At 40.8% G+C, this 27,697-nt stretch overlaps 1 protein-coding gene across 13 annotated transcripts in view; it reads left to right on the top strand.

Moving 5' to 3' along the window:
- Positions 1-27,697, top strand: part of col25a1 (collagen type XXV alpha 1 chain) — a 302,148-nt gene that overhangs the window by 239,874 nt on the left and 34,577 nt on the right. For all 13 annotated transcript variants that reach the window (XM_031792275.1, XM_031792270.1, XM_031792264.1 and 10 more), the window contains 3 exons: positions 19,803-19,835; positions 21,031-21,066; positions 22,577-22,621. In XM_031792275.1, coding sequence (XP_031648135.1) covers positions 19,803-19,835; positions 21,031-21,066; positions 22,577-22,621 — 114 coding nt within the window. The remainder of the gene's footprint in view (positions 1-19,802; positions 19,836-21,030; positions 21,067-22,576; positions 22,622-27,697) is intronic.

Genomic DNA, 27,697 nt, shown 5'->3' with positions numbered 1-27,697 from the left:
CACTCCTTAAAACAAACATAGACTGCTTACAAAGGTCAGAAAACAAACATCTAAATACATAATTTCACTGAATTATTCCACTATGTTTAAAGGGTTACTACATTTAAAAGGCCCAGTAAACGTGCAGCCAAACAAAGCAATGTGAAATTAGGCTGCTGCCAAAGACTTCAAAACTGGAAAAATTGAAAGGATATACTGTTTGCATAACATTTAGACCTGCAAATACCTTTAAATGTCAATCGCATGAAGGAATATAAATCCACTTGAGAAAAACTTGCCGGTCCAAACAGTTGTGTGTTAAATCTCCCTATTTTATGATTAGTTTGCATTCATGAGGTTTGCAGTTCAGCAGATGCTCTTATCTAAAGCAACTTACAGTATTGAGAGTAGATATTTTTTCACTTGTCCTTCTTGGGAATCAAACCCACAACCCTGGCATTGCAAGTGCCATGCTCTACCAACTGAGCCACATGGGATCATTAGAAAAACATGACAACATTAGAAAAACATTCGCAATACAACACTTCCTCACATCCTTTTTACAGTTTTTGTGAATAAAATGTTATATATACAATATTTCCTTAAAGCCTGCCTTCTTAGCACCCAATTTATCACGTGATGTACATAAAAGGTACATTTATATAGGCGGTGCTCCACATTAAATGGCACAACTGAGAGGGTGGGCTTGTCTTCTATTTTGTATTTGTTTTTATTATGGATACCCATTAGCTGCTGCCAAGGCAACAGCTACTCTTCCTGGGGTCAAGCAAAATTAAGGCAGTTATACAATTTTTTTAAATACAATACATTCACAGCAGATTTCACAACACATTAAGAATGTATAGTGTGTATGTAATCGTGTGTTTGTATGCATAAGTTTGTGTTGCTTCACAGTCCCCGCTGTTCCATAAGGGGTATTTTTATCCGTTTTTTAAATCTAATTTTACTGCTTGCATGAGTTACTTGATGTGGAATAGAGTTATATGCCAGTAGTTCAAACAGCTCGGTGCATTCAACATATAAATACCTGGGCTCCCGAGTGGCACAACAGTCTAAGGCACTGTATCTCGGGCTGTATCACAACCGGCCCGTGATTGGGAGTCCCATAGGGCTGCGCACAATTGGCCCAGAGCCATCTGGGTTAGGGTTTGGCCAGGGTAGGCCGTCTTTGTAAATAAGAATTTGTTCTTAGCTGGCTTGCCTAGTTAAATAAAGGTTAAATAAGCTAAAATATCTGAAAAAAATCATAAATAGTGAAGGCCAGTATCAACTTCTTTTCATAAATAAAGGGAATAAATCACCTCAAAACGACAGTGGTCAAATTACTTGCATACAGAAGCAAACACCAACAAGCTTCAAATTTGCATTGAGCATAGGAATTGCACTCTACAAATGAAATATCATCATTATTACTATTATTTATTATAAAGAGATACAAATACGTGTAAAAGCTTAATTACATGAAGGAAAATCAGTGGGAATATAGCCAGAATTTAAACAAAAGAAAGGAGAATGTAATATATTTTAAATAAAATTTTAAAAATACATTGCGATGAATGAGAGATATGTACATACAGCGCATTTGGAAAGTATTGAGACCCCTGGACTTTTTCCACATTTCGTTACAGCCTTATTCTAAAAATGGATTCAAATGTGTTTTTCCTCATCAATCTACACACAATACCCCACAATGACAAAGTAAAGTTTAGAAATGTTTGCAATTTTATTTTTTATATATTTTTTTATATTACATTTACATAAGTATTCAGACCCTTAACTCAGTACTTTGTTGAAGCATGTCAGCGTGCATGCCTCCGGCCCGCCACAGGAGCCGCTTGAGAGCAATGGGACAAGGACATCACGGCCGGCCAAACCCTCCACTAACCCGGACAATGCTGGGACAATTGTGTGCCGCTTCATGGGTCTCCAGGTCGCGGCCGGCTGCGACAGACCCTGGGCTCGAATCCGAAGTATATTTAAGGTAGTGGTCTGCTTTCAGTTTTTGGGTCATAGCGACATCCGCCGTACCAGACCGTCTTGCTTTAGCCCACATAGCATTTCGTTCCCTTATGATTTTAGTCAGTTCATTAGTAAACCAAGGGTTCTCTCTGCCCTTAATCCTGAATTTATTTAAAGGGCATTGCCTATTGGATACATCCTGGAATGCATTGTGGAAGTAAGAAAAGGCTGGTTCAACATCTGGGACTAATTAAATTCTATTCCATTCAATACATCATGTAAAAAATAAAAAACTTTAATATCAAACTACTTACAGTTTTTCGTAATGACACGTGGATATCGCTTAGGAATTTTACCATCTCCCACACAGGTAATAGCACAGTGATCACTAATGTAATTTGCAAAAATACCAGAAGCATTAAAACGATGAGGAGTATTGGTTAAGATCAAATCAAAGAGGATTTCAGAGGATACTTTACATTCAACCTAGTTACACTATTGACAATTGGAGTGAGATTATAGGTATTGCATAGAATTTTTAGTTGATCAGAGATAATGTTAACCAGTCCTGATACAGATCACACATCAAACTCAAGATTGACATGCTGTGATAACAATTTGAAAATACATTCCGAAGAGCCAGCAGTAGCAGATGGTCTATAACAACAAGATACAATAATATTTAAAGATGAGCCGAGGTTTAGGTTCAAAGACAGATATTCAAATTGCTTAGGTTTAGTAACCGAAGTCATAACGACCGCCATGAACTTGTCTTTTTTACATGTACAGCAACATCACCACTCTTAGAGTTACAATCTGCGCAAAACACATTGGAACCATTTATGCCAAAATTTCTGTCTGTAGAATATTTTTTGACGTAAGTTTCAGAAGGCATAAATATGTCAGGGTCTGCAGTTTTTATCCATATATTCACAAAATCCAACTTCGGAGGAAGACTTCTTACATTCATATGCAGAAACTTCATGCCACTCTGCTACTACTTAATTCGGCAGGTGTAAAAATGTCAGGACCTGGGTTAGATTGCACATTTCCAGACGGTAGAAGCAGCAAGATAATGGCAAGTCTAGATCAGGGTTACAACATTTGCATTTAAAGACAGCACTTGAACAACAATCCACATTCACCAGAATCTTTAACACCTCATATTAGAGGAGAAGTGTAAAGTCCAGAGACATGGTTAAGTACCAAGAGAACAGTCCTGACATGTAAGCACAAGAGACTGATTTCTCCCATGTTGTTTGGGAGAAATGTGCATAGTTCTCGCGTGCATTTACAGAGCAAGCGTGTGGTTTCTCCCAAAATATGAGGGAGAAACAGTCATATATTTCCTCATTCACAGAGCAACGGGCTCCAAAAGTATCTCCAACACTGTAAAAGCCAGGTAGATAACAGCAAAATTAGCAACATCAGCATGTTTGTTTATTGCCCTATCAATTAACACAGCACTAAGCACATAGAAAGTGAAAAGATATGTAGCCCTCATATTAAATGAGCTACGACTTCAAATAAAAAAGTTCCTAAATAATAAACATCGCACCAATCACTAATCAAATAGTCCAACAGCAGATCAGTAAAAAAGTAAGCGATGTATGCGTGTGATGTAGACGAGCAAAGCTTGAGGGAGGGAGGGAGAGTGAGAGAGAGACACGGGGGCACCTGTACCAGACTGGGAGAGACAGACCAGGGCAGGCAGGGAGCAGTGCAGCAGGTAACAGGAGGCCGAAGAGAGGCCCTCAACTAGGCAGACATCCAGGGCAACAATAGATTATAAAATAACCGTTGAGCGAAAACAAAACCATGAAAGTGATTTCGCTAACCAGAACGGTAAAATGAGATGTCAAAAATCCAAACCAGAGTGAATGGTCATGTAAAAGCAGGTAGCGAAATCTTTGTTGATCAGATCCAGTGTGCATGTATTAGACAGCCGTTATAGATCGTTGTCCTGTTGGAAGGTGAACCTTCTGTACTTTGCTCTGTTTCACTCAATCCTGACTAGTCTCCCAGTCCCTGCCGTAAAAAACATTCCCACAGCATGATGCTGCCACCACCATGCTTCACTGGATGGTGCCAGGTTTCCTCCAGACGTGACGCCTGGCATTCAGGACAAAGAGTTCAATCTTGGTTTCATTAGACCAGAGAATCTTGTTTCTCATGGTCTGAGAGTCCTTTAGGTGCCTTTTGGCAAACTCCAAGCGGGCTGTCATGTTCCTTTTACTGAGGAGAAGCTTCTGTCAGGCCACTCTACACTAAAGGCATGATTGGTGGAGTGCTGCAGAGATGATTGTACTTCTGGAAGGTTCTATCTCCACAGAGGAACTCTAGAGCTCTGTCAGAGGGACGAGATCTTGGTCACCTCCCTGTCTAAGGGCTTTCTCCTCCGATTGCTCAGTTTGGCTGGGCGGCCAGCCAGCTCTAGGAAGTGTCTTAGTGGTTCCAAACTTCTTCCATGTAAGAATAATGGATGACCCTGTGTTCTTGAGGACCTTCAATGCTGTAGAAAAGTTTTGGATTCCTTCCCCAGATCTGTGCCTCGACACAATTCTGTCTCGGAGCTCTACGGACAATTCCTTTGACCCTCATGGCTTTTTTTTGCTCTGACATGCGCTGTCAACTGAGGGACCTTAGACAGGTGTTTACCTTTCCAAATCATGTCTATGTAGAAACATCTCAAGGATGATCAATGGAAACAGGTCTCATAGCAAAGGGTCTGAATACTTCGAAATCCTGTTTTTGCTTTGTCATTATGGGGTATTGTGTGTAGGTTGATTAGGATTTTTAAATTTAATCAATTTCAGAATAAGGCTGTAACATAACAAAATGTGGAAAAGGGGAAGGGGTCTAAATACTTTCCAAATGCACTGTATAACTAGGAAGAAAGTGACAGAGTATGTGATGAGACAAAAAAGTTAGTGCAAAAAGGTCAATGCAGATAGTCCGGGTAGCATCTTTGGTAAACTTTTTAACTAACTATTTAGCAGTCTTATGGTTTAGGGGTAAAGGTATTCAGCGCCCAGTTGATTCCTGACTTCCAGAGAGGACAGTCTATGACTTTGGTGGCTGGAGTCTGACAATTTTTAGGGCCTTCCTCTTATACCACCTGGTATAGAGGTCCTAGATGGCAGGGTGTGAGGTACTGGGCTGTACACACTACCCTCTGTAGCGCCTTGAGGTTGGATGCCAAGAACTTGCCATACCAAGCAGTGATGCAGCCAGTAGAGCTGTATAACTTTTTGAGGATCTGAGCACCCATGCCAAATCTTTTCAGCCTCTTGAGGGAGGAGAGGCATTGTCGTGTCCTCTTAGTGATGTGGACACCAATGAAATTGAAACTCTCGACCCGCTCCACCACAGCCCAGTCAATGTGAATGGGGGCGCGCTTGGTCATCCGTTTCCAGCTCCTTTGTCTTGCTGACGTTGAGGGAGAGGATGTGTGTTGTCGTGTCTTTGGCTATGCTGGATTAAGTGATATGACATGCTATTCTATAAAATCCTCTCTGTAATTAATATGACCTGATTGAGCTAATCATGTAAATGTAATTAACTAGAAAGTCGGGGCATCACGAAAGAGTGTTTATAGATCTGTTATCTTCCGAATAAAGTCTTAAAGACCTAGTAATATTTTACATAAATAGCAGTCAATATTAATCATCACCTTATGTCAGTCTCATCTGAAAGTTGTAAATTCTTCACAAACTCTGGCTAACAAGTTGAATCAGCAATACAAAATTGGGTTTAATTATTTATTTACTAAATACCTAACTAATCACACAGAATTGCATATACACAGAATGCAAATGATGTCATACAGAAAGCGTCCCTGGTGGACGGAGCCGACATGACGGCTTGTTACACAAAGGAAAGGGGGTTGGGTTTGAGTGAATGAGCGGGAAGAGTGAGGAACAAAGGGAGAAGCTCTGCTATCGTAAATACAGTATCTTATGCATTCTAAAATTACCGCCCATTTGGAAAAGGGAAATGCAATAAATATTTACTATGAGCTGCGCTTCGGTAGGTTGGTCGTAGATGCTGGCCGTGTTGCCCAACAGAGATCTTGCTGTCCTCGGAAGAATGGTGGTAAATGGTATATGTTGTAGTATCGTCGTTGTGTGTTAGACTGGATACGTCGGCCGTCCTTTTCTAGCCCATGGTTACAGTGGCTGCTGCTGACTCAACGGCTAGGAGGTATCACTTCTGTAGTGAATAAGAGTTCAAAGTTCATACCATTCGCAACCAAAGCTCACCCTGAGGTTGGCTTAGTTCTGTAGTTATTATGTGAATCCTTCTGACACTGGAACGTCGTCCTAATGTACCCGGAACAGAAAGTTATTTGCCCTTTTAAACGCAGAGGCTGCAGGCCTCGCGTACTCGGAACAGAAGGTTACATTTTCATCAAGGGCTTATATAGTGGAGGGAGAGAGTGTTTCATAGTTTATAACCAATGTCTCTTCACAGGGGCGGGCCACCGATTGAGCAGCGCTCTAACCTTATGAAGACCCAATTCTCTCATTTGGAAAGTGTCATATTTCACAAAGTGTCATATTTAAATATTTAAATTGCACAACAATTCCATGTGGCTCTGATAACTAGAATGTGTAGACTTTCCCAGATACAGTTTGTCGTCCTGTCATCAGTCATAATGTCTCAGATGACAACCGAACTGGCATCATATTCATTCAATTCTTGATGCTACCAATCCCTGTAGCGGGATAATTTTAGTCTGCAACCGCTGAATAGCATAGCGCAACAGTCAAATAATATTACTAGAAAATATTCATATCCATGAAATCACAAGTGCAATATTTTGAAACACAGCTTAGCCTTTTGTTAATCACCATGTCGTCTCAGAATTTGAAATTATGCTTTACAGCGAAAGCAATCCAAGCGTTTGTGTAAGTTTATCGATAGCCTAGCATAGCATTATGTACACTTAGCATCAGGAAGCTTGGTCACAAAAATCAGAAAAGCAATCAAATGAACCGTTTACCTTTGATGATCTTCGGTTGTTTTCACTCACGAGACTCCCAGTTACACAGCAAATGTTCCTTTTGTTCCATAAAGATTATTTTTATACCCAAAATACCGACGTTTGTTTGTCGCGTTATGTTCAGAAATCCACAGGAAAGAGCGGTCACGACAACGCAGACGGAAATTCCAAATAGTCTTCATAATGTCCACAGAAACAAGTCAAACGTTTTTTATAATCATTCCTCAGGTAGTTTAAAATATATACTCAATAATACTGTATATCAACCGAGTGTGTATCTTTTTCCATAACAGCGGGAGGAACAATGGCCGCTTCACTCAATTGCGCACCATCACACTCTGAGCGCTCCCACCTCTCCTTCACGCTCATTTTTCAAAATAAAAGCCTGAAACTATGTCTAAAGTTTGTTGACACCTTAGGGAATCCACAGAAAAAGGAATCTGATTGATATCCCTTTAAATGGAGGACAGAAACGCATATAGGAGGTTTCAAAATAAGAGGCACTTCCTGATTAAATTATCCTCAGGCTTTCGTCTGCAATAGCAGTTCTGTTATACTCACAGACAATATTTTTACAGTTTTGGAAACTTTAGAGTGTTTTCTATCCTAATCTGTCAACTATATGCATATTCTAGCATCTGGTCATGAGAAATAGGCTGTTTACTTTGGGAACGTTATTTTTCCAAACATAAAAATTGTGCCCCCTAGCTTCAAGAGGTTTTAAGTACCAACGCATATTTTCAACTGGTTCTATTACCGAAATATGGTTCCTTTCCCCCCACTTGTTTGATGTTCCCAGACTCTCTATGTTTAACAAAGGCTATTCAAGAGTCATTCAGTAGAGTCAGAGAGAGAGGGAAGGGAGAAAGATATTTATGGGGGGGGGGGGGTTCATAAACCTTACCCACAGGCCAACGTCATGACAGTGTTCTGGCACTACATTGCCAGGTCTCTGATCTCCCCCTATAGGCTGTCTCATCATCATCGGTGATCAGGCCTACCACCGGTGTGTCGTCAACTTAATGATAGTGTTGGAGTCGTGCACGGCCACACAGTCGTGTGTGAACAAGGAGTACATGAGGGGACTAAGCTACGCACTCCTGATGGGAACCAAGTGTTGAGGGTCAGCATGGCGGATGTGTTGTTGCCTACCTCGTCAAGAAGTCCAGGATTCAGTTGCAGAGGGAGGTGTTCAATCCCAGGATCCTTAATTTAGTGATGAGCTTGGAGGGCACTATGCTTAGCTGTAGTCAATGAACAGCATTCTCACATAGGTGTTCCTCTTGTCCAGATGGCAAGAGGCAGTGTGGAGGGAAATAGAGAGTTGCATCATCTGTTGATCTGTTGGGGCGGTATGGTGTGTGTCCAGTCTGGGGTGATAGTGTTAATGTGAGCTATGACCAGCCTTTCAAAGCATTTCATGGCTATAGATGTGAGAACTATTGACATTTAGACAGGTATTTTTGGTCTGCTTGAAATATCTAGGTATTACAGACTGGGTCAGGGAGAGGTTGAAAATGTCAGTGAAGACACCTGGTCAGCGCATATGGTGAGTACGGGTCCTGGCTATGCGTCTGGCCCTGCGGCCTTGTGAATGTTAACCTGTTTAAAGGTCTTACTCACATCAGCTACAGAGAGCATGATCACACAGTCAGCCGGAACACCTGGTGCTCTCATGCATGGTTCAGTGTTGCTTGCCTCGAAGAGAGCATAAAAGGCATTTAGCTCCATCACTGGGCAGCTGCCCAGTTTGCTAGCCCTGCCACAAAATACGACTAGCATCAAAGCCGGTGTAGAAGGATTTGATCTTAGTCCTGAAATTATGTTTTGCTTTTTTGATGGTTTGTCGAAGGGCGTAGAATGATTTCTTATAAGCGGATTAGTGTTCCACTCCTTTAAAAGTGGCACCTTTAGCTTAATCCGGATGTTGCCCATTATCCATGGCTTCTGGTTTGGATATGTAATCACGGTCACTGTGGGGATGAAGCGGGAATTAGGAGGATAGAGTTATGATTAATTGGTTGAGAGAATGCCAAGAGTGTGCAAAGCTGTCATCAAGGCAAAGGGTGGCTACTTTGAAGAATCTGAAATATATATATATTTTTGTTTATCATGTAGTAAACTTCTCCCAAAGGTTACTACATGATTACAGATGTGTTTTTCATAGTTTTGATGTCTTCACTATTATTCTACAATGTGGAAAATAGTAAAAAAATAAAATAAAAACACCTGAATGAGTAGTTGTGTCCAAACTTTTAACTGGTACTGTATATTATCCATGTCCTTGTTTAGCAACGAATCAGTGAAACAAAGAATATTACAGTTCTTCAGGTCCGGTTGATAGGATAGTCTCGAACAGAGCTTGTCCAGTTTGTTCTCCAGTGATTGTACTTTCACCAATAGAATGGAGGGCAGAGGAGATTTATGTACTTGCCGACTCAGTTTCGTCAGGGTGCCTGAAAGTTGGCCTCTTTTATGCCACCTTTTTCTTTTCCGTGTCTCTGGAATTAGGGCATGGTCCGGGGTAAGCCTGCGCCTCCGACTCGTTGAAGTAGAAATCCTGTGTGTGATGCGATCCTTTTAATGTAAGGTGATGCCAAAGAAAAATGTCCATCCTGGATGGACAATAACGTATTATTATATTCTATTAGCCTCTTCAAAGTTTAAACGATGTTTCATGAAATTTTATAATCTTTAATTTTAATTAGGTGATTAAGGGCTCTATTTTAATAACAAACCTAACACAATGGTAAATCTAAGCGCATGCGGTAACGCTATAGTGTCAGGTTTGCGTAAATGGCTATAAGGGAGTCAGGTGCAGGAGAGCAGATATTGGGTAGCCAACGGAGCCTTTTATTTAGGCGAACCCAAAAGCACATGGCAAAGTGAACAGGAATTAACAAATACGGGTTAACATAACCCAGCGCAAGACTCATGTGAGCATAACATGAAACAGAATAAACAATACCACACAAAGACATGAGGGAAACAGAGGGTTAAATACACAACACAATGAGAGAAATGAGAACCAGGTGTGTGGGAAAACAAGACAAGACAAATGGAAAATAAAAAATGGATCGGCGATGGCTAGAAGACCGGCGATGGCTAGAAGACTGTCGACCGCCGAGCACCGCCCGAACAAGAAGAGACATCGACTTCGGCAGAAGTCGTGACATATAGGTTCAGGTGTGTGTCAGAAATGTTTGTACTATTTTCAATATGACAATTATCGGCTAAATAATCCACACAAGGGGGTGGCTTCAAATATTGATATATAAACCATCATCATGCCGAGGTAACTTGGAGTTAATAATAAGTTACGTTGCAGCCTAATACCACCGCGACCTGGAAAAGCATGAAGCGTTTATAGGCTATGATTAACTTCACATGGTGGTTAATTGCATGATGAGTTATGCAAATTTCCAATAAATATCTAGGGGTATTATGTAAATGCTGGTGACATTGATTATTGGTGCTTTCCTGATTTGAAAGCTTCCTCGAGAAGGAGTGCTTGGTGAAGAGGACCATGCATAATGGATGGATTTGGCAGACGGGTTGCAAAAACGAATCCTTGCATAGCAGGTATCAACTTGATGTTGCAGGTGTATAGTCTTGTGCTTGTAGTAGTAGCAGTAGTTGTAGTAGTAGTAGCAGCAGTAGTAGCAGCAGCAGCAGTAGTAATAATAATACATTATTGCAAACTTACTATTCTACCTAGGCTGACACAGACCGATTACACGGAACCCAAACCGGCTACCCGCTTGCGCCATTGTGCATGAATTTATTTTCTCCCCCCACACCAAATGCGATCATGACACGCAGGTAAAAAAAAATTTTTTTAATCTGAGCTAATTACATTAATTTGGGGACAGGTCGAAAAGCATTAAACATTTATGGCAATTTAGCTAGTTAGCTTGCACTTGCTAGCTAATTTGTCCTATTTAGCTAGTTTGCTGTTGCTAGCTAGCTTGCTGTTGCTAGCTAATTTGTCCTGGGATATAAACATGGAGTTGTTATTTTACCTGAAATGCACACGATCCTCTACTCTGACAATTAATCCACACATAAAACGGTCAACCGAATTGTTTCTAGTCATCTCTCCTCCTTCTAGGCTTTTCCTTCTCTTGACTTTATATTGCGATTAGCCACTTTCATAAACTAGGTGCATTAACGCCACTGACCTCGTTCGTCTTTCAGTCAACCACGTGGGTATTACCAATGAGGAGATGGCACATGGGTACATACTTCTATAAACCAATGAGGAGATGGGAGAGGCAGGACTTGCAGCGCGATGGTGTGGAGTCATTTTTAGTAGCGGGAAGAGGTTTAACTAATATAAAATTGTGGGGTCTTTGGTAAATCTTCATGCCTTCTGCCAAACCTGGTCTGATATCGCAAAAAATAAAATGTCCAGTCCCTTAAACAGTATTTTAAGGACTGCAGATTACTGGCATGGAGCTGTTTTTACTCACCAATAATCTGTGTTATTTTATGGTGATATCACCATTGTGCATGCCCTCTGTGACAGTCTGTTCAATTACAGTCAAAAGCTGTTTGGTGTGAGTCTTATAGATTGTCTGTCATTCAGTTGTAAACAATTCATTAAGACCCAGAGTTTATTTGAAATAGGCAATTATTTCCTAAAAATGTGTGCAGATGCCTGGCTACTAAAAGGGACAGGGGGCTATTTGTATTTCTATTTATTAAGATCCCCATTAGCTGCTACTGTCACGGATGACTAGGAGGGGAAGGTAGGAATCAGGCGCAGAGAGCAAAGGGTTCACGGAGATATGAACTTTAATCCGGCACAAAATGGTCATGCCCAAAACACAGGGTGGAAAACAAAGACCAACCCAAAACATAGGGTAACAACAGTCCGTTGTTGCTGTTGTTCTGGGATTGATTTGCACTTTTCACAACAAAGTAATTCATCTCGAGGAGACAGAACGCGTCTCCTTCCTGAGCGGTATGATGGCTGCGTGGTCCCATGGTCTTCATACTTGCATACTATTGTTTGTACAGATGGACGTAGTACCTTCAGGCATTTGTACATTGCTCCCAAGGATGAACCATACTTGTGTAGGTCTACAATTTTTTTCTGAGGTCTTGGCTGATTTCGTTTGAAGGTCGGTCTTGAAATACATCCACAGGCACACCTCCAATTTACTCAAATTAAGTCAATTAGCCTATCAGAAGCTTCTAAAGCCATGACATAATTTTCTGGAATTTTCCAAGCTGTTTAAAGGCACAGTCAACTTAGCGTATGTAAACTTCTGACCTTCTGGAATTGTGATACAGTGAATTATAAGTGAAATAATCTGTCTGTAAACAAATGTTGGAAAAATGACTTGTGTCATGCAGAAAGTAGATGTCTTAACCGACTTGCCAAAGCTATAGTTTGTCAACAAGAAATGTGTGAAGTGGTTGAAAAATGAGTTTTAATGACTCCAACCTTAGTGTATGTAAACTTCCGACTTCAACTGTATGCATGTGGCTTTACAGTACCTTTGTGTGTGTCTCTTCACAGTCCTCACTGTTCCATAAAGTGTATTTCTTAACAGTTTTTTTTATTTTATTTGATTGTACAGTTTGCATCAGTTACCTGATGTGGAATAGAGTTCCATGTAGTCATGGCTCTATGTATTACTGTGAGCCTCCCATAGTCTGTTCTGGACTTGGGGATTGTGAAGAGACCTCTTGTGGCATGTCTTGTGGGGTATGCATGAGTGTCCAAGATGTGTGCTAGTAGTTTGTCAACACTTCTTACAAAAACAAGCTCTCTGTGTACTTTTACGGGCCAGCTGTGCTGCCCTGTTCTGAGCCAACTGTAATTTTCTAAAGTCCCTCTATGTGGCACCTGACTAGACTTCTGAACAGTAGTCTCGTTTCGTGACTAGTTTCAGGAAACTATGTGTATGTCGCGCGTCACTACTTCACAGGAGTTTTTTTGGCAGAAATGCCTTCTCGAACATCTGAACTTTCATGTGCCTTAAAAAAGCTTAGCTGACAGTCAGCCAGCGATTCTAAAACTTTGGCAAAGGCAAGATAATTTGGAGATTGGACGGTAGTTATCAAAGTCAGAAGGATCTCCTCCTTCAGATCTTAGGGAGAATACCAGAAACAATTGTACAATTAAAGATAGGTTAACGGTTCTGCAATAAGTAGGGCAGAGAGCTGCAGTAAGATGCTTCAATAAAAAGGGATTAAGTGAATCAGCCCCTTGAATGCTCACATGCTGGAGATGCCAAGCACACAGACACCAGGAAAAAATGTGGTAATATGAGTTACAGGGTGAAGATATGGGAGCTGCAATGTTGGAGAAAAAGAGATGGCAATGAGAATAGTCAGCTCTGAGTTTGCACGAATACAAAGTAAAATTGTTTTAACAGGTGTTCTGTGAATGTGAAGAATAAATAATTACTTCTGCACATTTTCAACATTCTAGTTTAAAGAAAAAATTAAGGAAGAGAAGTGCTGCTGGGATACAATAGTAAGACTTAGGTAGAAGGCGCTATTTGGTAAAGGGGTTGAATGGTCATAAAAAAAGAGGACCAAGGCACTCTTATAATTTCTGACTGTGATTGTTTTCAATTAAAAATGGTTCAAAAGAAACATATATATATAGCTTCTTAGGACTCTCTGGGAGTGGTCTGAATGGGGAGGGGAAAACTGAAAATATGCTGTTATTGGCAGAGGTTTGAAACTCTTTCTTATTGGTCTCTTAATGAATTTACCGCATGGTGATGTCACCATGGAAGGCTAAAACTCCATCCCACCAAAACAGGCTGACATTTAGGCCGTTTTTTCAAACAGCTCTTACACTAAAAGGGCATTATTGTAATTTTCACAATTTCACAGTATTATTCCAACCTCGTGTTGGGCCTTTAAAATGCCTTTATTGTCATTGCATGTCCAGGTACTAAGTTACTCTCTGTAACAATCTGTTAAAAAACAGCATTGGTATTCATTAATTTTCATAAGCCATTTGCCAAACAGGACAGTATCTGTAACATTTCAACATTCCCTCATGAGTAGGTTTAGGCTGGCAGAGCTGTGGGCTGTAGTAGTACCTCAAATTTGAGGTGAAAGCTACCTCTAGTTATTCTGGCTATGGTTCAACTGCTGGCAGTGTCCTTAGCTGGTCTCTGAGCCAATCAGAATTGACGATCCCTCACGTATACGGTTACTCAGTCATTAGAGGAAAACTAAAGCAGAGATTTAAAAACCAATTCCTCAGAAGGAAGCAGAATAACTATGACAATAATGTTGGGTGTGACGCACATCTCTGCCATGGTGCAAATTAGTCACCACACCTCTTTGGCTTCATGGCAACTGCCTGATTCATGCAGCCTATATATGGGCTCTGTTGAATCTTTTAGCACAGCAATACGTTTGAGCAAAGTGATATCCAGCTGTAACCGTTAATGCAGTTTATTGGCAACAAAAATGCTGCAATTATAAGTCGTAATGACTCCCATAAAAGCCGGGCCAGGCAATCCTTAGCAACTTCTAAGAGCAAGGCACATGTGAAGTAGAACCGCAAAATCTGCACCAGGCAAAGGCCCAGCCCTCATTCTGTGCTCCCTTTCCACCAATGGGAAATTCATAGAGCTATCCCGTTCCCTAAACTCTAGCCCCCGTCTCTTCTGCTAGAAAGACACTGTTAACACTTTATTGCCAAGGTAGCCTGAAGAGTATTGAGATGTAAAGTAGTATCTGTAAACATGTGTATGTGGTTTCTATAACAGATAAATAATAAAAACATAAGCCATTTAGAATAAATCAATAGTTACGACATAATGACATAGTTATAGAATGAGGAAGTAATTATGCAGATAGAAAGAATATGCATAAATAAATTGAATATGTATACACAAATAATGGTAAACATTATACAGGAAATATGCATACATAATAATAAGTCAGGAATGTTTCCATAATAAGTAATGATAAACATAGTGGTTCCTCAATTAAACGTTTCACTCTTACGCCGCAAACATTTGTGGTAGATGGTGGTAAATTGCATCATTCTGCCATTGCACCATACCATCACAAGGGGGAGGTAGAATGCTGATCTATTGGTGGTCTGAACTGTGGCACAAATTGATTATCTTTTTGTAAATGAATGGAGTTGTGAATGTTTCAGTCCAACAGCCATCGTTTTATTACATAAACGAAGAGTGGGTGTTGTCATAGCGTTTGCTGTCATTAAATGTGAAGACTGTTATATTATCAAATCAATTCTCTGTGTAATTATTAAATTAATCACGGAATAGTAATTAACCACGAAGTCGGGGCACCATAGGAAAATGTTTACAGTCTCTATTTCCCGAATATAACTCTTCAGATATTTTATTATCTTATCGATTAGTCTTCAGTTAATATATTATTACCTCATCAGTTTCCTTCCTGAATGTCGCAAACCCTTGGATATCTGCACAAACCCTAACATAAATCATGAATCAGCAATATACAAATTGGCTTAATTATTTTCTAACTAACTAATCAATCACAGAATGACAAACACACACACACAATAGTAATGCATTGGTTACTGACACTGAAAAGTCCCTAGTGGGCTAAGCCGATATGACGGCATGGTAGACAAAGGAATGGGGTGGGGCCAGCTCAAGAGCGGGAAACTCAGAGTGGACCCCGTACATACACTACACTCATGGAAATGCTTATACTTTGAACATGAACAACTGCTCATTCGAAAATAAATTTCAACATACATACATGCCTTTGTTGTGTATGCCTTTGTTGTCCCCCTCTGTGGTCGCCTGTCGGTCTGCTGGATAGGTTGTCGACAGAAAGTGTCTGGTTTGTCCCACCAGTGATCAAAGTCTTTCGGAATTGCAGCTTGTTATAATGGATATGTCAGAGTACCATTCGGTCTTCGACCCGTTGCGTTTACCAGATTAAAGTACTTAAACAGCTGCAGCCTGAATAATTGTTATTTAGTTTGTAGATTTCTTAGCCATTTCAACGTGGGAATGATCTCCATGTTCTCTGGTCTTGTCCTTTGGTAGAGGATTGTTCTTTAAATACCCAAGGACAATTCCAACTGGTTGGAATACAGAAATATTGTTACATTATTCAACCTTTTGAGGTTACCGTACTGCAAAGTCTTTCTCTGTGGTAACAAAGGGATTCTCAACCTTCATTTTGGCAGAGTGGGGAAAGGAATTTCGGTATTTACTACTGTCATAAAACAGCAGACTTCCCGCTCTACAAGAGAGCGTGTGCTGTAGAGCGGACCCACTGTAACCTGATCATTCAGATCTTCACAGAAGAGTCATGACAATGGTATCTACCACAGAGTGTGACAGTGCAGCTCAAAATTTCAGATAACATAAGGCCAGCTATTGTGAGATTTTTTTGTGGATCTTGGTGATTTACTCTAGTTCTTTAGTTGTGACACTGTACTGTAGCCTGTTTATGTTTATTTACCCTTGCCTTGTGGTTTCCATTTCAAACACATTTTAAAGCATCACATTCCGTTCCACTCATTTACTAAAGACGGACTGGATCTTTTCCTCTTGGCCTGTCATCTCAACATCTATTATTGAGCTTCTGTTCAGTACATATAATAGTGAGTTATCACCCACTCCCTAGCTGCTAAAGATCAGTTTGAGTTTATTTTTATAGGGACAGTGCACATTAATCAACATTTCAGTAAAAGTGCCGGTTTTAGCCAACCGGCTAATTTTCAACCGCAGTCCCTGGGCAGGTTATTAAAAACAATTACAATATAGACAATAGCAACATAGAACAAGCAAGACATAGCAACATATGACAAGCAAGACATAGCATACAGACAGAGCAACATAGGACAAGCAAGACGTAGCATACAGACAGAGCAGCATAAAACAAAAAGCAGCAAGACAAAATTCATAAAAGCAACAAAGTGTTTCCACACCTCACAAGCTACAGACAACAGACAACATGGAGAGTGGCAACACACAGCTAGGGACCATGTTCACAAATCTGATTGACCTTTAGCCATGTCTTCAAGCATTTGGTGAAAGTGTGATATGTGGTGCAGTTATGTGTGTCTGATGGCAGTGTATTCCAGACATGGGAAGCTCTCACAGAGAATGCAGATTTACTAAAGGTGCTTTTCCTTAGGGGAACTATACAGTCACCTCTCATGGCAGACTTTGTGGATCTGCTGCCATATGTCTGGGTTTTCTGTTTAACAAAAATATTGAGTGGAGGGGGAGCCAGGCCATTGAGGATCTTGAATACAAGACATGCGTCGGTGTATTGCACAAGATTTTCCCAACTCAAGAGCTCATGCTTTCTAAGGATGTGACAATGATGATGGCTATTGGGCTTCCTATCAAGCACTTTGAGAGCCTGTTTGTAGACAGACTGAATAGGTTTTAATGTTGTACAGCAAGCTTGGGCCCAACTAGTCAAGCAGTATGTTAAGTGGGGGAGTATCATAGATTTGAAGTACAGTTTTGCTACCTCTGTAGTCAAAAAATTTCGTATAAATCGGAAATTAGCTAGGTTGAATTTGGTTATTTGAATTACCTTTTTCACATGCTTTTTAAAAGAGAGGTTGGAATCAAGTATGATGCCAAGATACTTAAAATCGGATACCACCTGGAGCTTCTCCCCTGACACATAGACATCTGGCTCAGTAGCATCTGTTGCCCTCTTTGTGAAGAACATGCAAACAGTTTTTTTCACATTGAGATGCAAACACGAGTCACTGAGCCACTTTGTAACCTGGACCATTACAGTAGTGAGTTCTTGTGCAGCTTGTTGTTTGCTCTTTGCATGCACATATATCACTGTATCATCTGCATACATTTGAACTTCAGACCCAGTACAGACAGAAGGCAGATCATTAATGTACAGGCTGAACAAGAGGGGCCCCAGTATTGACCCTTGGGGCACGCCCACATCATAGCTACGAGTGGGCGACAGCTCATTGCTCACTCTGACACACTGAGTTCTGCCTTCAAGGTATGATTTCATCCATCTCAAGGCATCAGGGGAAAAGTTGAACTTGGACAATTTTGTGATGAGAATCTCATGGTTAACAGTATCAAAAGCCTTCCTTAGGTCCAGAAACACAGCCCCAACAGCACCCCCTTTGTCCATCTTGGACTTCACATTTTCCAGAAGAAAGCAGTTGGCCGTTTCTGTGGAGTGTTTCGCTCTGAAGCCAAACTGCATGGAGTGTAATGTGAAGGGGCTGTTGTTGAGGTGGGCAATCAGTTGTTCTGCTACACACTTTTCAACAACCTTTGACACCACAGGTAATATACTAATGGGCCTGTAGTTACTCACGTTAGCAGGGTCGCCTGTTTTAAAGATGGCCGTTATTATGGCCGACTTCCATACCCTTGGAAACACACCGAGACCAATAGATGTGTTGGTGACCTTAGTAATGGGGCCAATGAGTGACTCTTTGTAGTTTTTAAGAAAGGTAGAGTCCATCCCAAACACATCTTTGGCTTTAGAGTTCTTTAGTGAGCTAATCACCTTGTTCACCTTTGACTCAGAAACCTCCCTTATGATGAAGACAGGTTGAGTGTCATTCACTAGCACTGAGCCCAAGAAACAAGTGGAGGGGTTCAGAGTCAGTACCCTGACAGAGTCAATAAAGTAGGAATTGAAGGCTATTGCTATTTCGACTGCATCCTGTGTTAGATTGTTATTCACCATGATTTCTAGTCTTTTTTGCAGTGTTACTATGGTCTTTCCCTGTTAACTTTTTTAGATTCTCCCATATCAATTTAGAATTTCCCTTTGCTTCACCAATTATGTTAATAAAAAAGTTTGCCTTGGCCTGTCTGATTTCTTTCATCACCTTATTTCTCAACATGGTAAACCTACGTCTGTCATGCTCTAATTTAGATTTTAGGGCTATTTTTAGAGCATAATCTCGTTCTTTCATCAATTTCCAGATTTCTCCATTTAGCCAAGGAAGAGTGCTCCTTTGGCCAGGTTTGGATTTGATTTTCTTTAGGAAGCCATTTATTGTAGTCTGGATTGTGGATAGAAAAACCTGACTATCAGCTTCCACATCTGTATAGGACAAGAGATCATTCCAGTTTATTCCCTTAATTGCTTTTTCAAAATTATTTAATTCACTCTTAGGTATTCTGAGTTGATCCGGCTTTCTAACAGTAGAGAGGTTAAACCTGCTCTTAGACAGATTTCTGGCTATAAGTGTCAGATTATGATCAGACAGCCCAGTAACCATATTGAATGATTTAGTCACTCTCTCTGGTTTATTACTGAACACCAAATCAATCTGTGTTTTAGAGCAACAAGTCACCCTGGTTGGCCCTTTAACTAGCTGTGTAAGGTCAAAGGTATTAGTGATCCGTTTGAGGGTTTTCCTACAACACTTGTCTTCATAATTAATGTTAAAATCTCCCATTAAGATGACCTCTTTCCCAAAATCACATTCAGTTAGGGCAGCGTTTCCCAAACTCTGTCCTGGGGACCTCAAGGGTGCACATTTGAGTTTTTTGCCTTAGCACAACACAGATGATTCATCATCAAGCTATGATTATTTGAATCAGCTGTGTAGTGCTAGGGCAAAATCCAAAACGCGCACCCCTTGGGTCCCCAGGACAGAGTTTTGGAAATGCTGAGTTAGGAATTTTGCCAAGGGTATTACCCTCAGATTATATTATACTTGGTCTCATTTTAAAGAAGGTAAAGGGTTTAAGTGTAACCCTGTTTAAAGCTAGAGAGCTCCTTACCGCCTAACAGTTTTGCGCATTGGACATATATGTATTTTTGTTGCTCATACAGCATCTTTATTGTTGTTGCACATAGACATGTTGTTATTATTTGTCTCTTGTAGGGTGATGCAGGCTCCTCTGCTGCAGGCATTAAGGTAAGTAGAATGGGTTAAATGCTGAAATAGTAGGTTCCATGAATAGAGTGCCTTTTATGTCCTTCAGACATTATTTGTGTAAATTCTGATAAAATAAACACTACGTTTACCAGTTGGATCACACATATTGTACATCTATGCTTAAACTAAACTGTTAAAGGTAGACTCAGCGAGATGACATTGAATACACAAAGTAAACACATAGTGGGTTAATTACAACTAAGAGCGTTAAAACGCAAGGTTAAACCTCGCCACTGTTTTGGTCTCGTAGGTATCACGTTGTAGCAGCATGAAGCGCACCAGTGCACATGCTCAGATACTCTGTGTGACTGAGAGGGAGCAAAGTCTTGCATCGTTCTCATCTCAACATCTGTGGTGCTGTTCGTTGCAACATCATCTCGCTGAGTCTACCTTTAAAAACTCCAATACCAGTGTGTTTTCAATAAAATAAGTTATTTGTTTTCTCATTTCGGCATGTCATGTTTGTCCAATTTATAGGAAGATTTTAACACACTTAACCCCAAGTTCACCATCATTTTAAAGCTCTATTGTATTTGTTGCTTTGGGAGAGATAATTTTTACTTATTTAAAGTGATTGGGGATTCATTTTCATTTGTCCCTTAGGTTTAAGGTCAACCCTGTAATGTGATCTGAACTCTTGTTTTAATCTCTACTGGATTGGTGTGTCTCCCACAGGACAGTTAAGCTAACGTGCGCTAATGTGATTAGCATGATGTTTTAAGTAACACATTTTTTTCCCAGGACACAGATATATCTGACATGGGCAGAAAGCTTAAATTCTTGTTAATCTAACCGCACTGTCCAATTTACAGTAGCTATTACAGTGAAATAATACCATGCTATTTGCTTGAGGAGAGTGCACAGTTATGAACTTTAAAATGTATTAATAAACCAATTAGGCGCATTTGGGCTCAATTAATAGGGTGAAAATCTTCCTTTAAAATAGAATTTCACTACCCAAAAGGCATATTTAGGTAAGAACCAAGTAAATAATTTAATTCATCGTTATTGCTTACCTCAATGGTTAAAAGTGAGCCCTCCTTCTGCCCTCCTACTCTCCTACTCGTTGGATATTTCTGCATTGTCGTAACTAGAAGCACAAGCATTTCGCTACACTCGCATTAACTAACCATGTGTATATGACAAATAACATTTTATTTTATTTGTATTACAGGGTGAACCAGGAGAGTCAGGACGTGGGGGATCAAAGGTAAAACTAGCCTGCACTAAAATCCCATGGCATGTTTCCCGTGTTTCAAAATCCTCACGAGAGGAATACTTGTTACATTTCTCAGATTGATATTAGAATGTGATAAAACATAACTACACCATTAGCTTTTAAATCACCAGGATTAACGCCTGCACCAAAAATCTAAGTTGCCCATCCCTGTTCTAGACATATAGCTGGTAAGCTATATACTGCTATATACTGCACATTTCCCATAACATGGCATTCAAGTTAGAAGTATGGGTTTTGATACAGAGACTGGTATATTCCATCAATTGCAGATAGTGGATTTTCAGATAGCACATTCAGGAGTGTGTTGGATTTTCCCAGCAGTGTCTCTGATGGAAGGAATTGACACTTGATTTGGAAATGTGCAGTCCCTTGGCCCCATGACCTGTTCAGTTCTGCTGACAAACCTGGCTGAGCGGTCATCCACCGCACGCAATCATTTACCATTTCTAAATCAAGTGAAACCATCCACCTGGGACAGCCTACTATGCTAATAAAACACACTTCTGAAAGGACAGAGTAAAGCACCGGATCCTGGCAAAAAGCAAGCCCCATACTTTTGTCTGACCTCTCTTTTCTTGCAACGACATAATCATTTGCTAGGCACAGCCAGAGCTGCTGTCAAGACTGCATCAGAATCCCATTGAATTACACAATTTACTCCCGAGAGCCACACCCCATGAATTCCCCTTTTCTTTATCCTCTCAAGCAGCCCTTTCCTGCTGTGCTGCAAAATGTCCTGCCCTACACAGTCAGATTTTTATGAAGGTTTTATGGCAACTCACAGTTGTTCTATTTCCTTTAATACGCTTTCTTACAAAGTTTAATTTCTCTTCCAGTTGCCTATTAGGGAACTGTTGGTCTCGATTAAATAATTCATTTGGGTGATAGTCAGTGGAGCTTGTGAAGTAGGATTTCCAGATGAGCGACTTTTATTCATTACAATTATAATGCTTTCAGGAGACTCAATTGTAATTTACAGGCCTCTCGCTGAGTTCTGAATGCTATTACGCTTGATCATTGTGAGCAGTGCAAAATATATATTCTCATATACCATAAATGTATTATTAAATAGAGCATTCAATTATTCACATAATAATTTATGTGCATTTTACATAGTTCACTCAAACCCAATTGAGTTTCCATCATTTTCTGCATTGTATGCAAGTTCAGAATTCTTCACTTTGGAATGACATTGAAAATCTCAGTAGAAAACAATCCAAACGTACTGAATTACATCCTTTTGAAGCCTTTATAGACCTCTTAACTTTATTAGTCAACATAAACAGCACCACAGTGGCCCCAACTAATGATGATTGCATGTAATACTGGTACACAACTCAAGTGCAAGTTGTAATCCTCATCAGGGCCCAGCTCACTGGAGAGCTGTTTGGGACCCAATGATAGAGAGGGTAGAGACTGCTGTTGAAGGCCCCAGGACAGAGGCTCAACTCGGCTATAACGTCACATTTTTCCTGTGTAGGGAGAGCCAGGACTTCCAGGGCTGCCTGGACTTCCCGGGATTAAGGTACATTCCTTTGTCCTCATCCCTAAGAATTCCCTGTCTTCCCTTTTCCCTTGACTTCCCACCTACTAACATTCAGCTAGGTCATACATTTAGATAAATTATATGCAGCATCGTTGGATGCTGTGGGCTCCAACATTAGGTACAAGTCAGGGGACAATGTGGTGTAAATCTAAGCCTATACAGATTTGTCATTGTTCAAGATTCATTGTTCATGATTCAGTGGTCAAGGGTGAAATGGAAATTATTGCTAAAATTAGAATGGAACATACAGTACGATCAGATTTGTAATTGATGTGTTGGCCAGCTGAAAAGCAGTGCTGATTGATAAATACAACCCTGGCATTGCTGCAATCAGGCAAACCACTAAATGATTAGTCACCGACATTTCACTTAGTTCAGTCACACATCATCTGTAATGCATTATTCAAGGATTATAATGACGATATGTTGGGCAAAAGAGTACTTAATATTCACTTCAGTGCAGCGGTCTAAGGCACTGCATCGCTGTGCTTGAGGCATCACTACAGACCTGGGTTCTATCCCAGGCTGTGTCACAACCGGGAGTCCCATAGGGCGGCGCACAATTGACCCGGAATCAACCGTGTTAGGGGTGGGTTTGACGGTGTTTCCTCCGAAACATTGGTGCAGCTAGCTTCCGGGTAAGGCGGGCGGTTGTTAAGAAGTGTGGTTTTGTGGGTCATGTTGCGGAGGACGCATGACTCGACCTTCGCCTCTGCCGAGCCCGTTGGGGAGTTGCAGCGATGAGACAAGATCGCTATTGGATATCACAAAATTTGAGAGAAAAAAAGTGTGTGGGAGGGGGGGTTAATGCCTTGAAACAAACACAGGTTTAGATACAGTATACTCAATGCTGAAATCTGCCATGATGAACACAATTCACAGCATTGTACACTCAGAACAAATGATTGTATTACTGAGCTAAAACGTGTGAATGCAAGGAATGCTAAAACAGGTGTGTGATAATGTTTGTTGCTGTTTTGGTTTGTTTGCTTGTACCACTTTGGTATGCTTGTAACCTGTTGGCCTTGTAAAAATCCTTTCCAATTTATATAACCCTGGTTTTACTTTTTTTTTAAAGGGCTGAATGCTTGTGGAATCTAACAATGTTAAAAAAAGCAAAAAAAAGAAACGTCCTCTCACTGTCAACTGCGTTTATTTTCATCAAACTTAACTTGTGTAAATATTTGTATGAACATAAGATTCAACAACTGAGACATAAACTTAACAAGTTCCACAGACATGTGACTAACAGAAATGGAATAATGTGTCAAAATCAAAAGTAACAGTCAGTATCTGGTGTGGCCACCAGCTGCATTAAGTATTGCAGTGCATCTCCTCCTCACGGACTGCACCAGATTTGCCCGTTCTTGCTGTGAGATGTTACCCCACTCTTCCACCAAGGCACCTACTAGTGGGGAGGGTGGAATAGCCCTAGCCCTCACCCTCCGAGCAAACAGGTCCTTGTGTAACGCTAATTTCTTCAACGATAAATGCAAATCCGACCATCACACCTGGTGAGACAAAAACAGTGACTCGTCAGTGAAGAGCACTTTTTGCCAGTCCTGTCTTGTCCAGCGACGGTGGGTTTGTGCCCATAGTTGTTGCCGGTGACGGACCTGCCTTACAACAGGCCTACAAGCCCTCAGTCTAGCCTCTCTCAGCCTATTGCGGACAGTTTGAGCACTGATGGAGGGATTGTGCATTCCTGGTGTAACTCGGGCAATTGGTGTTGCCATCATGTACCTGTCCCGCAAGAGTGATGTTCGGATGTACCGATCCTGTGCAGGCGTGGTCTGCCACCGCGAGGAGGATCAGCTGTCCGTCCTGTCTCCCTGTAGCGCTGTCTTAGGCATCTCACAGTACGGACATTGCAATTTATTGCCCTGGTCACATCTGCAGTCCTCATGCCTCCTTGCAGCATGCCTACGCTACGTTGAGCAGGGACCCTAGGCATCTTTCTTTTGGTGTTTTTCAGAGTCAGTAGAAAGGCCTCTTTAATATCCTTAAGTTTTCATAACTGTGACCTTAATTGCCTACCGTCTGTAAGATGTTAGTGTCTTAATGACCGTTCCACAGGTGCATGTTCGTTAATTGTTTACGGTTCATTGAACTAGTATGGGAAACAGTGTTTAAACTCATTACAATGAAGATATTTGGATATTGGATTTTAACTAATTATCTTTGAAAAACAGGGTCCTTTTTTTGCTGAGTTTACTAATGTAATAATCAAATGTTCTCCTACAACTTAAAAATATAGAACTTCTCTAAGGTATGGTATTGGTTGAACTTAACAAGCACGGTGGGACACATTCATCAATGGCAAAAAAAGACAGTAAAAAAATCATAAGAAATAAGGTTTTGAAGTCTGTCCTATATATACAGTGAGGGAACAAAGTATTTGATCCCCTGCTGATTTTGTATTTTGCCCACTGACAAAGAAGTGATCAGTCTATAATTTTAATGGTAGGCTTATTTGAACAGTGAGAGACAGAATAACAACAAAAAAATCCAGAAAAACACATGTCAAACAAGGTTATAAATTAATTTGCATTTTAATGAGGGAAATAAGTATTTGACCCTTCTGCAAAACATGACTTAGTACTTGGTGGCAAAACCCTTGTTGGAAATCACAGAGGTCAGACGTTTCTTGTAGTTGGGCACCAGGTTTGCACACATCTCAGGAAGGATTTTGTCCCACTCCTCTTTGCAGATCTTCTCCACGTCATTAAGGTTTTGAGGCTGACGTTTGGCAACTCGAACCTTCAGCTCCCTCCACAGATTTTCTATGGGATTAAGGTCTGGAGACTAGCTAAGCCATTCCAGGACCTTAATGTGCTTCTTCTTGAGCCACTCCTTTGTTGCGTTGGCCATGTGTTTTGGGTCATTGTCATGCTGGAATACCCATCCATGACCCATTTTCAATGCCCTGGCTAAGGGAAGGAGGTTCTCACCCAAGATTTGACGGTACATGGCCCCTTCCATCGTCCCTTTGATGCAGTGAAGTTGTCCTGTCCCCTTAGCAGAAAAACACCCCCAAAGCATAATCTTTCCACCTCCATGTTTCACGGTGGGGATAGTATTCTTGGGGCCATAGGCAGCATTGCTCCTCCCCCAAACACAGTGAGTTGAGTTGATGCCAAAGAGCTCCATTTTGGTCTCATCTGACCACAACAGTTTCACCCAGTTGTCCTCTGAATCATTGAGATGTTCATTGGCAAACTTCAGACGGGCATGTATATGTGCTTTCTTGAGCAGGGGTACCTTGCGGGCTCTGCAGGATTTCAGTCCTTCACGGCGTAGTGTGTTACCAATTGTTTTCTTGGTGACTATGGTCCCAGCTGCCTTGAGATCATTGACAAGATCCTCCAGTGTAGTTCTGGGCTGATTCCTCACCGTTCTCATGATCATTGCAACTCCACGAGGTGAGATCTTTCATGGAGCCCCAGGCCGAGGGAGATTGACAGTTCTTCTGCGTTTCTTCCATTTGTGAATAATCGCACCAACTGTTGTCACCTTCTCACCAAGCTGCTTGGCGATGGTCTTGTAGCCCATTCCAGCCTTGTGTAGGTCTACAATCTTGTCCCTGACATCATTGGATAGCTCTTTGGTCTTGGCCATGGTGGAGAGTTTGGAATCTGATTGATTGATTGCTTCTGTGGACAGGTGTCTTTTATACAGGTAACAAACTGAGATTAGGAGCACTTGCTTCAAGAGTATGCTCCTAATCTCAGCTCGTTACCTGTATAAAAAGACACCTGGGAGCCAGAAATCTTTCTGATTGAGAGGGGGTCAAATACTTATTTCCCTCATTAAAATGCAAATCAATTTGACATGCGTTTTTCTGGATTTTTTTGTTGTTATTCTGTCTCTCACTGTTCAAATAAACCTACCATTAAAATTATAGACTGATCTTTTTTTTTTTTTTTTTACCTTTATTTAACCAGGCAAGTCAGTTAAGAACAAATTCTTATTTTCAATGACGGCCTAGGAACAGTGGGTTAACTGCCTGTTCAGGGGCAGAACGATAGATTTGTACCTTGTCAGCTCGGGGGTGTGAACTTGCAACCTTCCGGTTACTAGTCCAACGCTCTAACCACTAGGCTACCCTGCCGCCACAACATTTCTTTGTCAGTGGACAAAATCAGCAGGGGATCAAATACTTTTTCCCCTCACTGCAGGAGATATAAGAAAGTTCAGGAAATATTTTCATTTTTTTGGACACATATTTAACCCCTTATTTTTGTTGGTACAAAACTACAGAACCTCCATACTTTCATTTGTTTATATGGGTTACCTTTCAAACTAGTTACCTTCAGACTAGAGCTAAACGGAGAGTGAGAATCTCCCCCTTTCCAGAGTGGTCATAATAGTTTGTAGACCAAACCATTCAGATGCTAGAGACGTTTTTGTGAGAAGATGTCTCATGGTCTGACAAACACCGATGTAGTTCAGCCACATTCCACTTCAGATGCAGAAGGCTGACAGGTCTGCTTGTCATGGATGTGGTGGATTGAGACACAGCCCATCATGGGCTGATATCTATAGCTTTTAACTGACAGATTTTGATGGGATATATGTTAATATGTTACTTACAGTTGAAGTCAGAGGTTTACATACACCTTAGCCAAATACAAATACATCATTTTGTACCCGTTTCCTCCCGCATCTTCACAAGGTCCTTTGCTGTTGTTCTGGGATTGATTTGCACTTTTCACACCAAAGTATGTTCATCTCTAGGAAACGCATCTCCTTCCTGAGCAGTATGCATGGTCCCATGGTGTTTATTCTTGCGTGCTATTGTTTGTACAGATGAATGTTGTACCTTCAGGCGTTTGGAAATTGCTCCCAAGGATGAACCAGACTTGTGGAAGTCTACAATTATTTTTCTGAGGTCTTGTCTGATTTATTTTTATTTTCCCATGATGTCAAGCAAAGAGGTACTGAGTTTGAAGGTAGGCCTTGAAATACATCCACAGGTACACCTCCAATTGACTCAAATGATATCAATTAGCCTATCAGAAGCTTCTAATGATATGACATCATTTTCTGGAATTG

This window comes from Oncorhynchus kisutch, linkage group LG16, assembly GCF_002021735.2.
Source record: "Oncorhynchus kisutch isolate 150728-3 linkage group LG16, Okis_V2, whole genome shotgun sequence".
Classification (NCBI taxonomy): Eukaryota; Metazoa; Chordata; class Actinopteri; order Salmoniformes; family Salmonidae; genus Oncorhynchus; species Oncorhynchus kisutch.
The sequence above is the reverse complement of the archived record's forward strand: the minus strand, read 5'-3'. Positions and strand labels throughout refer to the sequence as shown.